The 14,264-nt window shown below is 45.0% G+C and overlaps 1 protein-coding gene across 3 annotated transcripts in view; it reads left to right on the forward strand.

The window, feature by feature from the left end:
* The window catches only part of mllt3 (MLLT3 super elongation complex subunit), a 187,169-nt gene that overhangs the window by 116,988 nt on the left and 55,917 nt on the right, over window positions 1–14,264 (forward strand). For all 3 annotated transcript variants that reach the window (XM_072516933.1, XM_072516934.1, XM_072516935.1), the window contains exon 6: window positions 6,439–6,520. In XM_072516933.1, the coding sequence (XP_072373034.1) occupies window positions 6,439–6,520 (82 nt within the window). The remainder of the gene's footprint in view (window positions 1–6,438; window positions 6,521–14,264) is intronic.

The raw sequence follows: 14,264 nt of genomic DNA on the forward strand, positions 1-14,264 counted from the left end.
ACAGAATGCCTTCTGAACTCCTAGCAGGCAACATTTTGCTGTTATGCACCGTTTATCATTTTTGGTGTATGTTTGGCACAAGAGTTGCTTTCACTGATACTTTTTAAAAAATCTCTCCATTGGGAATATGACCTGTCCTTAATGATAATTGGTATAGGTGATTTAATTTCATTGAGCAGGAAATAAGAAACATTAATGAGAGAAAGATCTGATCCATCCATCTAGGTTTTTCATTTTCATTTTATTTAAGTAAATTGGCCAAAATTACTCCATCTTGGAGACTTCAACCATGATTTGCTAACTGCAACCAAAATAGTTGCTTGCTTATTTTGTCATTCTCCCTCCTTTGGGCATACCTTACTGGATCTAAATTGGTTATTTATACATAAAATTGATTTAATACCACTTCTCCCAATTTATACCAATTACTACCAAATAAGTGTATTTTTGAGGTTAATAGACATTCCATTTTCCAGCTGTTCAAAGTGGGTTTGACAAAAGACGGGCACTGACGATTTGGATTTTTGCAAGCAAGTGACATGAGTGATAGTTACTGGATGACTTTAGGATGAAGTACATTTTTAATTGACTACCTTAACTTGATGCCTTAACTTTATTACACTTTTCCAATACTAACTTTTACTGAATTTATGTAACTTACTATATACCCAGTAACATCTATAATACTATATAATGAACCATTTTCAATTTCCAAGCACTGCGTTTTGTTACAGTAAGAGTTATAATTTTATTTAATGAAAATCCAAAAGAGCAGTTATTCCATGAGGCTCACATCACTTTGCAGAATTAGAGAGTCTTTGTATCCAAAGGTTTAGATTTTTATTGCTGTTCATTGTCTGAGTCCCAAATTGGATTATTGTTTAGTAATCATAGAGTATTTTCTAAATCCAACACACCAGACTTTTTGTTACTAGTATATTTGAAGTTGCCTAGGATGAATCCTTTAATTATCAGCTTATCATTCCCAGTAAAGCAACCCCAACATCACTTAAGGATTAAGTGACACAGACTTGTGTGCCTTTTTATAGGTAGTCCCTCAGGATCGAGAATGACCTGCTTCGACTCTGATTCAGTGGGTTCTGGCATGGCTGAGAAGTCCAATGCATGACTCAAATGGTGGAGAGGCGGAGAGATTTGGGGAGGGATTAAAGAATCACAGATATCCTCCGAAGCATGTGAGACTAGAGGAGAGTGATAGGGAGGGACAAGGCGAGGGAGGGATTTGGAAACAAAGTTGGGGGGGGGGGGGGTGTTTGCAGCACCCTCCCAGTTGTGTGTTTCTCGGCAGGGGTAGGTGGTCTGTCGTTGGCCAGCAGCTGGATCTTCTGATTATGGGGATTTCCCATTAAATACACTCACTGCCACCGGAATACTGGGAGTGGGGTTCGTCATGGTGGGACCGGCCGGATCACTTTCTTCTTCCCCCCCCCCCACACACACACACACACACACACACACACACACACACACACACACAAAGTTATGTTTGACCAGGAGCCACTGATGGTTAGTCAGCATGGGTGATGACTGGATGGTATTTAATGTGACTCAGGGTACTTAGTGTGAGTACTTGGGGTATTTAATGTGAGTCCACTGTCCAGCTCTTGGTCTGTAGCTCTAAGTAACAGCACCTCGAGCACAAATCTGGCATTCTAGATTAATAGGGGATTCTTGGTCAATAAACTGGTATGGGGAGAAGGCATGAGAATGAGGAACATGATCTTGGCCAAGTGTGTGTTAGAAGAGTCCAGTCTTTACATAACAAAGGAGTGGATGAGAATTTCTTCAACAAGTGAGCAGAAGCGGGTCATAAAGGGGTGATGTTACAAAGATGGGACTGGGCAGACTTAGTGCAGGTTTGTGGTTGAGTGTTCATCTCATGGTCAAATATGACATTGTTTGGTTCAGCCTCAAACGTTTGTCAGGACCAGTAATGCAATCCATGATGAATGTGTGGAGTTTGTGGCGAGGACCACAGGCAATGGCTTCAGTCTTCAATTACATTTCTGCTCATCCATTACTGAATGTCAAATAAGCAGTCTGACAAATTAGAGACAGCAAGAGTGAGTTAGAGCTGGGTGTCATCAGCATAGATGCAAAAACCAAAGTGCTTTTCAATGATGATGCTGGAGCACAATATGTAAATGAGAAATAAGAGGCATCCAAGAATAGATCCTTGGATGCCAGACTCAACTGCAGGACTAGGAAGGGAGGGCATTGCCAGTTCTCTGGCTATGATAGATACATAAGAATGGGACCATTCGAGTTGCAGACTCCCCCAGCTGGATGTTGGTGGAGGGCGATGGCACCAATGTCAAAGGCTGCAGACCGGTCCAGAAGACCAGGTCCAGAAAGTCTATGTTTGTTATAGTCACACAGGATGTCATATGTGACCTTGGATAAGAGCCATTTCCAAACTGTAATGGTGGAATCCCAGGAGGGGAGGTGACAAAATGTGAGAGGAAAGGTAGTTTGGAGATGGGGCCAAGGGTTGGTTTTGACCACCTTGAACTCGCCCATCTGGTCGCCAGGCCACCGTCTGCTACCATGTCATGAATCCCATTAGTCGAGTTTCGTTCCCACCTTCTTCTCTGAACCCATTTTGCCCAGGTGACTGAGCAACTCGCCCCTTGACTCCATTCTCATGAAACTGCAATTTCTCTTTCTGACCCCTATGCCAGCTGATTATTAAAAATGGTACCTTCCCACCAGGCATTTCCCTCTTTGCAACGTAATCATCATCTTTTAAACTGAACATCTACTTTCCTACCCTTACACACCTCCACCATTTCCAACCTTCCTTTCCTCAAGTCTTTAAGTGTGTTGTCACCTCCCAAATCCATGCCCATAGTTCTCACTAATTTCTATTTGAATTTCTTGACTCCACTCCTCTCACTGACCAGAATGCTCCTGACCAAAGTCATGTAGACATTTTTGACTATAGCTGTGATGGCCTGCAGCCTTAAACATAGAGCAGCAAATCATCCTCTTCTGTTTGGTTTGGATCATTGTGGATGCTGCTGTGTGATTCCGTTTTTATCTGTTTGTTGGTGTAATCCAGTAATGACTTTTCCTCCTTCCCTCGCCATTAGCTCAAGTTTTGAAGGATCTCCCTGTAGCCTCCTTGTCTTAATGGGCGTGTTGTCCCTTGACAACATCCTGTAAAGACATATGGGCAACTTCTATGTGTATGCTAAAGGCACCCAGGTTTACCATACCAGATTCTCCCATGATGCCAGCAGAAAATAGATCACTGCAAAACACTTTGGGGGAAGAATGTGGCATGCAGATGTCTGGACTCGCCTGAATAATACCTGTGGCTGTTTCCAGAGTTTGGGAGGGAGGCTGCCTGCAAAATTGGACCCTGGGACACCACAGCAGTTAGTCGGGGCAACACCTGCAAATAGACAGTCCGGATTTGTTGTCCTGGAGATGGTACAGTCTCAATGTTCCTAGAGAACCATCTTCTTTCTCAGGAGGTCCATTTATTTTTTCAACAATGGATCAGTGATGTTGGTGCCATTTCAAAATGGCTTCAGGATAGGATGGCAGCCATCAGGTCTGCCCCACCATGGAATACGATTCAAAACATCCAGGCGCATAATTAATGAGATCTCGCCAGAGGATTTGCCATGTTTTCCTGCAGGCCTGCACATTGGAGAAAGGCTCCAAATTCCTGCACCCCACCACAGGACTTGGTTCCAAAATGGGGAGAATTTCGTCCTAAGGTTTTGACTTAATCGCATGCAGACTGCGGACTTCCACTGTTAACATTGGCAGCCTCTGCCCATACCTCAGCCATCTCTGCTGAATCCCTGATAAATGCATTTGTCCACCTCCAGATTCAATTGTTCTTAAAGACTCTAAAGATGCAAGCTGTTGAGAGAAATCATGGGCACAGAAAGAAGTTGAGTGACAAACTATGGGAACAATGAAGTTAGAGAGACAAAAAGAGAAACTGGTTAACCAATAGAGGAAAAAAATCAGAACATTAAGGATGCAATGATTTAGAGACTAACAGTCTCGATGTGCAGTAAGGAGACCCCTGGAGAAAGCAGAGCAAAGGGGCATTTGGAACAAATATGGAGATGTACACAATGGTAATGGCAGTGAGGCTAAAAGGACAATTTATACATTAACATGAACCAAAAGGTGGGCACATTGACTTCCATGTATAGATCAAGGAGATTCCTGGAGAAAAACACATTTCTTGGAGGAAGAAAGCAGAAGAGGCACGAGAGCTCTCAGCAATGCAATTAAGGCACAAATGTCAAGTGAACAGAGGATTAATTGAGATCAATGCAAGGGTCGGCAAGGTATCACAGTGATTAGTACTGTTGCTTCACAGCGCCAGGGACCCATGTTCGATTCTCGGTTTGGGCCACTGTCTGTGCGGAGTCTTGCACGTTCTCCCCGTGTCTGCGTGGGTTTCCTCTGGGTGCTCCGGTTTCCTCCCACAAGTCCAGAAAGATATGCTTGTTAGGTGAATTGGACATTCTGAATTCTCCCTCTGTACCCGAACAAGTGCCGGAGTGTGGCGACTAGGTGATTTTCATAGTAACTTCATTGCAGTGTTAATGTAAGCCTACTTGTGACAATTAAGATTATTGTTATGAAAGATTTTGCATTCCATCTTGACCCTCTTGAATTACCAAAAACTGAATGCGTTTGAGAGTTTTCTCGCATTATGCATTTCGGCTGCTCTGCCTACTCCAATAATGTGCGTACCAAGTAAAAGGGATTTGGGAGTTTCCACGGTGTCAATGGTCGACGACAAGTATGTTTTCTTGTGCCATATTCACCATTTGCTATGGCCAGTTGATACTACGGAAAAGGCCAGTGGAGTAAGGAGAAAACTCATCTCTATGGTTAAGTGGCCAGTTATGGGTCATATACTCTTCACCCAAAGCCAACATATTTCCAAAAATTCACTTATTTGCTCTTGACTGTTATTTTGAAAGTGACAAATTACTTGGAATTATGTGCAATTTGAAAAGTTGCTATTGCATGGTTCCTATATTTAGTGCTCTTGCTGCTTATGAGCAGTGAAAATGTTTGTCTTGACATGTTTTGCCTTTCTTCCGTCTGTTTCCCCCCCCCCCCCCCCACTCCTTTTCCCAGCCATCCTTATTACCCTAGCAGACTTGGCTGATTTGTTTCTGGTGGGGGGTGGGTGGCTTGTGGGGGTGAAGCAATTACAGGTTGTAAATCACGTTCCTCATTAGGATGGTACAATTGCTTGATTTATGAGCAGAAGCAACTGTTAAGCTCAGCAAAGATGTCTTGCACGCAAGTGGTTTTGGATCACGGCTTTGGTTTCAATGCCATAAAACTCACATTTTTAACGTGACTCAGTTATCCATGCAGAGTAATTTTCTTCCTCCTGGAACAGAGCTTATCTAATCGTCCAGTTTTCATAGTGGTATTTCCAAGACTGACCTCGGTAACAGAGGGAGAACTGCTGGGAATACCTGATACTGTGTTCAAAAACAAAATGTCTGTGGGTACAAATTGACATGTACAGTGACAAGGGTCAGGAAGTTGCTTTCAGTGAAGGTCAGGGAAACACGAGAGTAGTCCCAGGATCTGATGCACTAAGTTGGAGAATTCTTGTATTTCTTTTTCAGAAGGCTTTTTTCCCTCCCCAAGATCTCTATGTATTTAATTTGTTTTCTGTTACATTGTTATTATAACCATTATTTCTAAATGGGTTACTTTTAAAGGCTTATACAAAGATCATCCTGTACTAATGACAATTAAATTAATTTATCAAGAATGAATTGCATGCAGAATTCGGTTATTGATTTTAATCGATACTTACAATTGGCAAAGCAAAAGAGCAATGTAGAACCACATTGAGTGACCAAAGTTGTTTAATCTTATTTTTGGGATTCTGGCAGCAATTGTTAACTGCTGGAGTAAAGACTTCACAAAAACTAAATGGGAAAAGCAATAAATTATAAACTTCTGAAATACAAAATGAGACTAGACAAGTGCAGGAAGTACATGAAAAATGAAGAGACTGGTTAATAATTGGAATGGACAGCTGACTTAAGATTTCTACCTGGAATATAAACCATGACAAAATTGCTCTTAAGTATTCCTAGGTACAAAGATATTCACATCCATTAAGTCAGAACTTGATTCTAAACTCTAAACTCTCTGCCTATTATCTCTCAGCTCCGGAACTTGATGTTTTGCTGCCTCATGTTTTAAATTGAGAGAGAGAAATCTGAACAGATTTAGCTTAGTTTTGCAAATGTTTTAACATATGGAACCTGAAAAATAATGTACACGCTGGCATTTCCGGCAGACAAATCTGTTTTCAGGATAGCTTTAATTGGTAGCTATTTTGACTAAATGTTTAGGTAGCTACTGCAACAACATTAACTCTGCCTTATTTTTATGTTGTTAAAGTCTCAACAGCCAAGTCCTGCTGGTTCCAGTTCCAGTTCAAATTCCAATTCAAGTTTTACTCCATCTCAGAACAACAGACAAGGTAAAAAGATTTAAAATAGTCAATGTATATATCATCTATGCCTCCTGATGTCACTTATGTTGATTCAAGGGCGAAGGTGGTGGCAGATCAGGAGGGTAGATATGTGATTGTGACAAGGGTGCTGAAGGGGAGGGTAATGGTGCTGTTAAGTGTATACGGCCCCAATTGGGACGATGTGAGATTCACAAAGTACGTGTTTGGGGCCATTCCCGACTTGGACACACACAAACTGACAATGGGGGGGGGGACTGGAACTTGGTGCAGGAGCCAAGGTTGGACAGGTCACGGCCACGCTCGCTGGTCCCATTGGGGGGCGAAGGCGTTGGCTGGGCTAATGGTGGAAATGGGAGGGGTGGACCCTTGGAGATTTCTGCACCCGAGGGAACGGGAGTATTCGTTTTTCTCAGCAGTCCAAAAAGTATATTCGCTGATCGACTTTTTCGTGGTGGGGAAGGCTTTGCTGGCTGTGGTTAAGGGGTCGGAATACTGTGCAATTGTAGTGTCAGATCATGCTCCGCATTGGGTGGATATGGTGCTGGGGAAGGGGGTAGCGCAGAGGCCGGGGTGGAAGTTAGATGTGGGACTTTTGGGGGACCAAGTGTTCTGTGAGAAAATTGAAAAGATAATTAAGGAATATGTAGGTTTCAACTGTATGGGTGAGGTGTCGAAGGCAGTCGTCTGGGAGGCTCTAAAGGCACTGGTGAGGAGGGAGGTGATTTTGTTTAAGGCCAGGGTGGACAAAGAGGAGAGGTTGGAGCGGCAGAGAGTAATAGATGGGATGTTGGAGGTAGATAGGAATTATGCAAAAGATGGGGACCCAACAAAGCTGGAAAAGAGGAAGGAACAACTTTGACCAACTATCTACCAGGAAGGCGGTGCGCCAACTGAGACGAGCAAGGGGTGCAGTTTACGAACATGGAGATAAGTATGTTAGCAGGTTAGCTCCAGAGGGAAGCAGCGGCAAGGAAAATTGTTCAGGTGAGGGATAGGGCAGGGAATTTGGTGGCGGCTCCAGATCTGATTAACAAGGTTTTTGAGGAATTTTGAGAGGTTGTACAGGTCAGAGCCACCTGGGGGAGATTGTGAGATGCAGGAATTTCTAGATGGGTTGGAGTACCGAGGTTAGGGGAGGGGGACAGGGCTACATTAGAAGGAGCAATAGTGGAGCAGGAGATAAAGGATGCGATTGGGAGGATGCAGTCGGGGAAGGTGGCAGGGCCGGATGGGTTTCCGGTGGAATATTATAAAAAATTCAGGGATAGGTTGGCACCCCTGATGGTGGGGATGTTTGAAGAGGCGATAGGGAAGGGGGTGTTGGCACAAACTTTGGGGCAGGCATCGATTTCCCTGTTGCTAAAAAAAGATGAGGATCCGACGGAGTGTGGGTCGTATAGGCCTATATCGCTTCTGAATGTGGACACAAAAGTATTGGCGAAGGTACTGGCGGGTAGGCTGGAGGAGTGCCTCCCGAAGCTGATAGGTGAAGATCAGCAAGGTTTGTGAGAGGGAGGCAGCTCTTTTCAAACATTAGAACGGTATTGAACGTCGTTATGACACCGGCAGAGGGGAAGGAAACAGAGGTGGTTGTGGCACTGGACGCTGAGAAGTCGTTCGACCGGGTAGAATGGTGATACTTGATGGCAGTTCTTGAGCGGTTTGGGATTGGACCAAAATTTGTGAATTGGGTAAAGCTACTATACAAGGTGCCGAGGGCGAGTGTCCGCACAAACAACATCAGCTCGAGATACTTTTCTCTCCACCGTGGGACTAGGCAGGGATGTCCCATGTCCCCCCCTGCTGTTTGCACTCGCGATTGAGCCGTTGGCCATCCCATTAAGAAGTTCGGGGGTATGGAAAGGAATAGTGCGGTGGGGGGGGGGGGGGGGGGGGGGGGTAGAGAATAGGGTGTCGTTATATGCCGATGACTTGCTGTTATACCTGTCAGAGCCGAGTGTGTCGATAGGGGGAATATTGGAGCTGCTTCGAGTATTTGGGTCTTTCTCTGGGTACAAGCTGAATCTAGACGAGAGTGAGTATTTTGTGGTATCTCGGCCGGGTGTGGGGGCAGGGATGCCATTCCGCAGGGCAGGGACTCGCTTCAGGTACCTGGGGGTGCCGGTTGCCCGGGAGTGGGGAGGGGGGGGTCTCCGCAGGTACAACATTTCTAGTTTGGTGGGGAGAGTGAAAGCGGAACTGGCAAGGTGGGATAGTCTCCCTCTGTCAGTGGCGGGTCAGGTACAGGCAGTTAAAATGAACGTGTTGCCACGATTTCTGTTATTTTTCAATGCCAGCCGATTTTCCTGCCTAATGCTTTTTTCCGATAGATTGAGGGAAGGATTACGTCATTCGTATGGGGAGAGAAGGTGGCCTGAGTTAGAAAGGTGCTACTACAGAGGGGAAGGCAGGCAGGGGGTTTGGGTCTTCCGAACCTGATGTATTACTACTGGGCGGCGAATGTGGAGAAGGTGCGGAACTGGGTAAGAGGGGTTGATTCCCAGTGGGTCAGAATGGAGGAGAGTTTGTGCAGGGGGTCGGGATTGAAAGCACGAGTAACAGCGCCGCTCCCGATAGCCCCAGGGAAGTACTCGGGGAGTCCGGTAATAATGGCTTCATTGAGAAGTTGGACGCAGTTTCGCCAACATTTTGGGTTGGGGGCAGGGTCAAGGGAAATGCAGATTCGGGGGAACCACAGATTTAAGCCAGGGAGGTGGGATGGAAATTTTCGGAAATGGGAGGAGAAGGGGATTAAGACACTGAAAGAGTTGTTTCTTAGGGGTCAGTTTGCAGGATTGAAGGAGCTGGAAGCGAAGTATGGGCTGGAGCAGGGGGAAATGTTTAGATGCATGCAGGTTCGAGATTTTGCCAGGAAGGAGATCCAGAGCTTCCCGGAGGAGCCAGCCTCCACATTGCTGGAGGAGGTGCTGACGACAGGGGGACTGGAGAAGGGGGTACTGTCAGCGGTTTACGGAGCAATTTTGGAAGAGGAGAGGGCACCACTGGAAGGGATCAAAGCAAAGTGGGAGTAAGAGTTGGGAGAGGATATGGAGGAGGGGTTCTGGTGTGAGGTGCTCCGGAGAGTGAATGCCTCCACCTCGTGCGCAAGATTGGGGCTGATCCAGCTGAAGGTGGTATACAGAGCACACCTCGAGGGTGAGGATGAGCCGATTCTTTGAAAGAGTAGAAGATGTGTGAGAACGTTGCCGGGGGTGGCCCTGCTAATCACGTTCATATGTTTTGGTCCTGTCCAAAGCTAGAGGATTACTGGAAGGAGGTTTTTCGGATCATTTCTAAAGTGGTGCACGTGAAACTGGACCCCGGCCCCCTGGAGGCCATATTCGGGGTGTCGGACCAGCCAGGGTTGGAAACGGGTGCGGAGGCAGATGTTGTAGCCTTCACCTCGTTGATCACCCGAAGACAGATCCTGATGGGTTGGAGAGCAACCTCTCCACCCTGTGCCCTGGCGTGGCGGGGGGGATCTGTTGGAATTCTTGACTCTTGAGGAGGTTAAGTTTTGAACTGAGGGGAAGGATAGAAGGGTTCTAAATTCATGGGCATTATTCATTATGCGCTTTCAAGAACTGGATAACATCGAACATTAGTTGGGGGGTGGGTGGGAGGGTTGGGGGGAGGGGGCTGTGTGTGTTAATAGTGGCTATGGGTGATTCCTGATTCCATTTTGTCATTTGTTTATGTGAACATGTGGGTGAATGTTTTGGGTTTGGTGGGAGGATGGGATCGTTGTTATTGATATGGGTATTGACATATTTGTTAATGATTATTGTTTATTGTTGGTGGGTGTAAATTTGGGAGAAGATGTGAAAAAGGAGGAGAATAAAGAATTTTTTTTTTTTAATGTTAACTCGAGAGCAAAAAATTCACTTTCACAGTTTTCCCCTCCGTCCTCAAGTCCTCTAATGCAGTAAGTTAGTCAAAGAACAAAGAAAAGTACAGCACAGGAACAGGCCTTTCGGCCCTCTAAGCCTGTGCCGACCATGCTGCCTGTCTAAACTAAAAACTTCTGCACATCCTGCGTCCATATCCCTCTATTCCCATCCTATTCATGTATTTGTCAAGATGCCCCTTAAATGTCACTATTGTCCCTGCTTCCACCCCCTCCTCCGGCAGCGAGTTCCAGGCACCCACTACCCTCTGTGTAGAAAACATGCCTCGTACATCTCCTCTAAACCTTGCCCCTCGCACCTTAAACCTATGCCCCCTAGTAATTGACCCCTCTACCCTGGAGAAAAGCCTCTAACTATCCACTCTGTCTATGCCCCTCATAGTTTTGTAGACCTCTATCAGGTCTCCCCTCAACCTCCTTCGTTCCAGTGAGAACAAACCGAGTTTATTCAACCGCTCCTCATCGCTAATGCCCTCCATACCAGGCAACATCCTGGTAAATCTCTTCTGCACCCTCTCTAAAGCCTCCACATCCTTCTGATTGTATGGCGACCAGAATTGAACACTATACTCCCAAGTGTGGCCTAACTAAGGTTCTATACAGCTACAACATGGCTTGCTAATTCTTATACTCAATGCCCCGGCCAATGAAGGCAAGCATGCTGTATGCCTTCTTGACTACCTTCTCCACCTGTGTTGCCCCTTTCAGCGACCTGTGGACCTGTACACCTAGATCTCTCTGACTGTCAATACTCTTGAGGCTTCTACCATTCACTGTATATTCCCTACCTGCATTAGACCTTCCAAAATGCATTACCTCACATTTGTCTGGATTAAACTCCATCTGCCATCTCTCCGCCCAAGTCTCAAAACTATCTAAATCCTGCTGTATCCTCTTGACAGTCCTGCTATCTGCAATTCCATTAACCTTTGTGTCGTCTGCAAACTTACTATTCAGACCAGTTACATTTTCCCCCAAATCATTTATACATACTACGAACAGCAAAGGTCCCAGCACTGATCCCTGCAGAACACCACTAGTCACAGCCCTCCAATTAGAAAAGCATCCTTCCATTGCTACTCTCTGCCTTCTATGACCTAGCCAGTTCTGTATCCACCTTGCCAGCTCACCCCTGATCCTGTGTGACTTCACCTTTTGTACTAGTCTACCATGAGGGACCTTGTCAAAGGCCTTACTGAAGTCCATATAGACAACATCCACTGCCCTACCTGCATCAATCATCTTTGTGACCTCTTTGAAAAACTCTACAAGTTAGTGAGACACAACCTCCCCTTCACAAAAACATGCTGCCTCTCGCTAATATGTCCATTTGCTTCCAAATGTGAGTAGATCCTTTCTCGAAGAATTCTCTCCAGTAATTTCCCTACCACTGACGTAAGACTCACTGGCCTGTAGTTCCCTGGATTATCCTTGCTACCCTTCTTAAATAAAGGGACAACAGTCTTGGTCGTTCGGTTGGCACCAGGGCTTCAGTGTATTACCAGAACTGAACACTGTGCTCAGTGTGATCTGTGTATGGTACTTAGCAATTTCATCTGTCATTGTTCTGTCGCTTTCATATTTTGTTGAAGCATTTTATATTTTCCCTGATTCCATTGTCAAAGAGACACCTCTGGAGCAAGTCGAGGCATGGCGTGAATATCAATTTGTCTTTTTAGCACTGAGGATGTCCAGAAAATGTGGTTAATTCTGTAACTTCCAGGATCCTTTTTCAAGAGTACCAGAGTTTAAAAGTGCCCAAAGCACCTCTTTCGCTCCTTACTCTTCTTTTTCCTGAGCACTGTACTGCTCGTTGTTTACGTTGCCATTCTCTAGGATCAGCCATATGTCCGTATTACCACAGCAGTTTTCGTTTTGGGCATCTTTCTTCTCGTGCCTCTATGCCTTTCGTGTTCTTGGTGTGTCCCAAAGTGTTTGTCACCATTTTTTTTGTATTTGGCTCATTTAGTCTCCTCATTTCCCGTCTTGTGTACCTCTTCAATATTTGTACCTGCCTGTTGCATGTCTTCCACTTTTTGATCTGGGTCTAGTTTTCCTCCTCATTTCCCCTTTTGCCAACCCCAGCTTATTGCATTTAAATCATTCTTAACTGTAGTATTCCTCACACATTAATGCTTTGCTTCGATGCAGCCAGTAAATCATGTACTAGTCTTTTTCTGTCCTGGAATTAAGGTTTTTTGCTTCTATACTGAATTTTACATCTGCATTACCTGAAGTGCTTTGCAAATAATTGAGACAAATTTGTGCTAAACCTACACAAATCACTGAAAAGGCCTCAGCTGGAATATTGTGTTTCTCGACATTACACATCAGGAGAATGACCAGGCCTTGAAGAGTGTACAGAGGAATCTGCCAGAATTATACCAGAGTTGTGGAGAGATTTGAGAAAATGAAATAGTTCTCTTTAAATGAGAGCATGTGAGTGTGGCGCAGTGGGTTAGCCTCACGGCGCCAAGGTCCCAGGTTCGATCTCGGCTCTGGGTCACTGTCCATGTGGAGTTTGCACATTCTCCCCGTGTTTGCATGGGTTTTGCCCCTACAACCCAAAGATGTGCAGGCTAGGTGGATTGGTCACGCTAAATTGCCCCTTAATTGTGGGGGGGAAAATGAATTGGGTACATAAATTTATTTTTAAAAATATGAGAGCATGTAAAAGAGAGACCTAATGGAGATATTCAATATTGAGAGGTTTTGTTAGAACAAGTATGGAGAAACTGTTCTCTGCCAAGTGGGTAGGTAGTCGTACATCACATTCAAATTAATTGGAAAAAGTATGAGGGGGAAATGGGAGAGAATTGGGAAGCACGGTAGCACAAGTGGCTAGCACTGTGGCTTCACAGCGCCAGGGTCCCAAGTTCGATTCCCAGCTGGGTCACTGTCTGTGCGGAGTCTGCACGTTCTCCCCGTGTCTGCGTGGGTTTCCTCTGGGTGCTCCGGTTTCCTCCCCCAGTCCAAAGACGTGCAGGTTAGGTGGATTGGCCATGATAAATTGCCCTGAGTGACCAAAAAGGTTAGGAGGGGTTATTGGGTTACGGGGATAGGGTGGAAGGTGAGGGCTTAAGTGGGTCGGTGCAGACTCGATGGGCCGAATGGCCTCCTTCTGCACTGTATGTTCTATGTTCTATTTTTTTTCAGATGTTTGACATAATATTGAACAATTGATAAAAGGATAGTGGAATCAAATTCCTTCAGAAATTTACAGGACAATTGGATGTGTCCTTGAGAATTTGCAGTTATGGGGAAAAAGGCTAGCGCTTAGGACTAAATTGGGCAGTTCTTTAGCTGTTTTTCAAAACTTCACTAATCCTTGTCAAATGTGGGAACCAATTTGCAGATATCCGTTGAGCAAGAAGCAAATGACAAAAATGGCCAATTGTTCTGATTTTCTTTGCTGGTTATTGGTTGAGATGAATACTGGCCAGCTTATCAGAAGGACTTCTCACTCTTCAATGTTTTTTTAAAATTCAGCACATCTCATCAGAAAGCTGGTGGCAGTGATCATGTGCTCCTGTGATACTAACTGAATGTCCCTATTTACATGCGCTATGGAGTGAATCTTAAATCTCTCAATTAAAGCAAGTGTCCTACTGCTGAGCTGATTCCCCACTCTTTAAGGAGGCACCGTTTTCACATTAGTTTGGCTCCACTTGACAGTTTCAATTTTTTTATGAATTCTCCTTCAACGATTGCACAGAATGTTTAAATTTTAATAAGTATCTGGTTACGGTGGCCCACACAGGCAAATAGTTTAAAGTCTATGAAAGAAGACTTCACGGAATAAGGGGAAAGTGTTTGGGCAGTACAACTTGGGCTGCTCTGCAT

The sequence above is a fragment of the Scyliorhinus torazame genome, chromosome 9 (genome assembly GCF_047496885.1).
Source record: "Scyliorhinus torazame isolate Kashiwa2021f chromosome 9, sScyTor2.1, whole genome shotgun sequence".
NCBI lineage: Eukaryota > Metazoa > Chordata > Chondrichthyes > Carcharhiniformes > Scyliorhinidae > Scyliorhinus > Scyliorhinus torazame.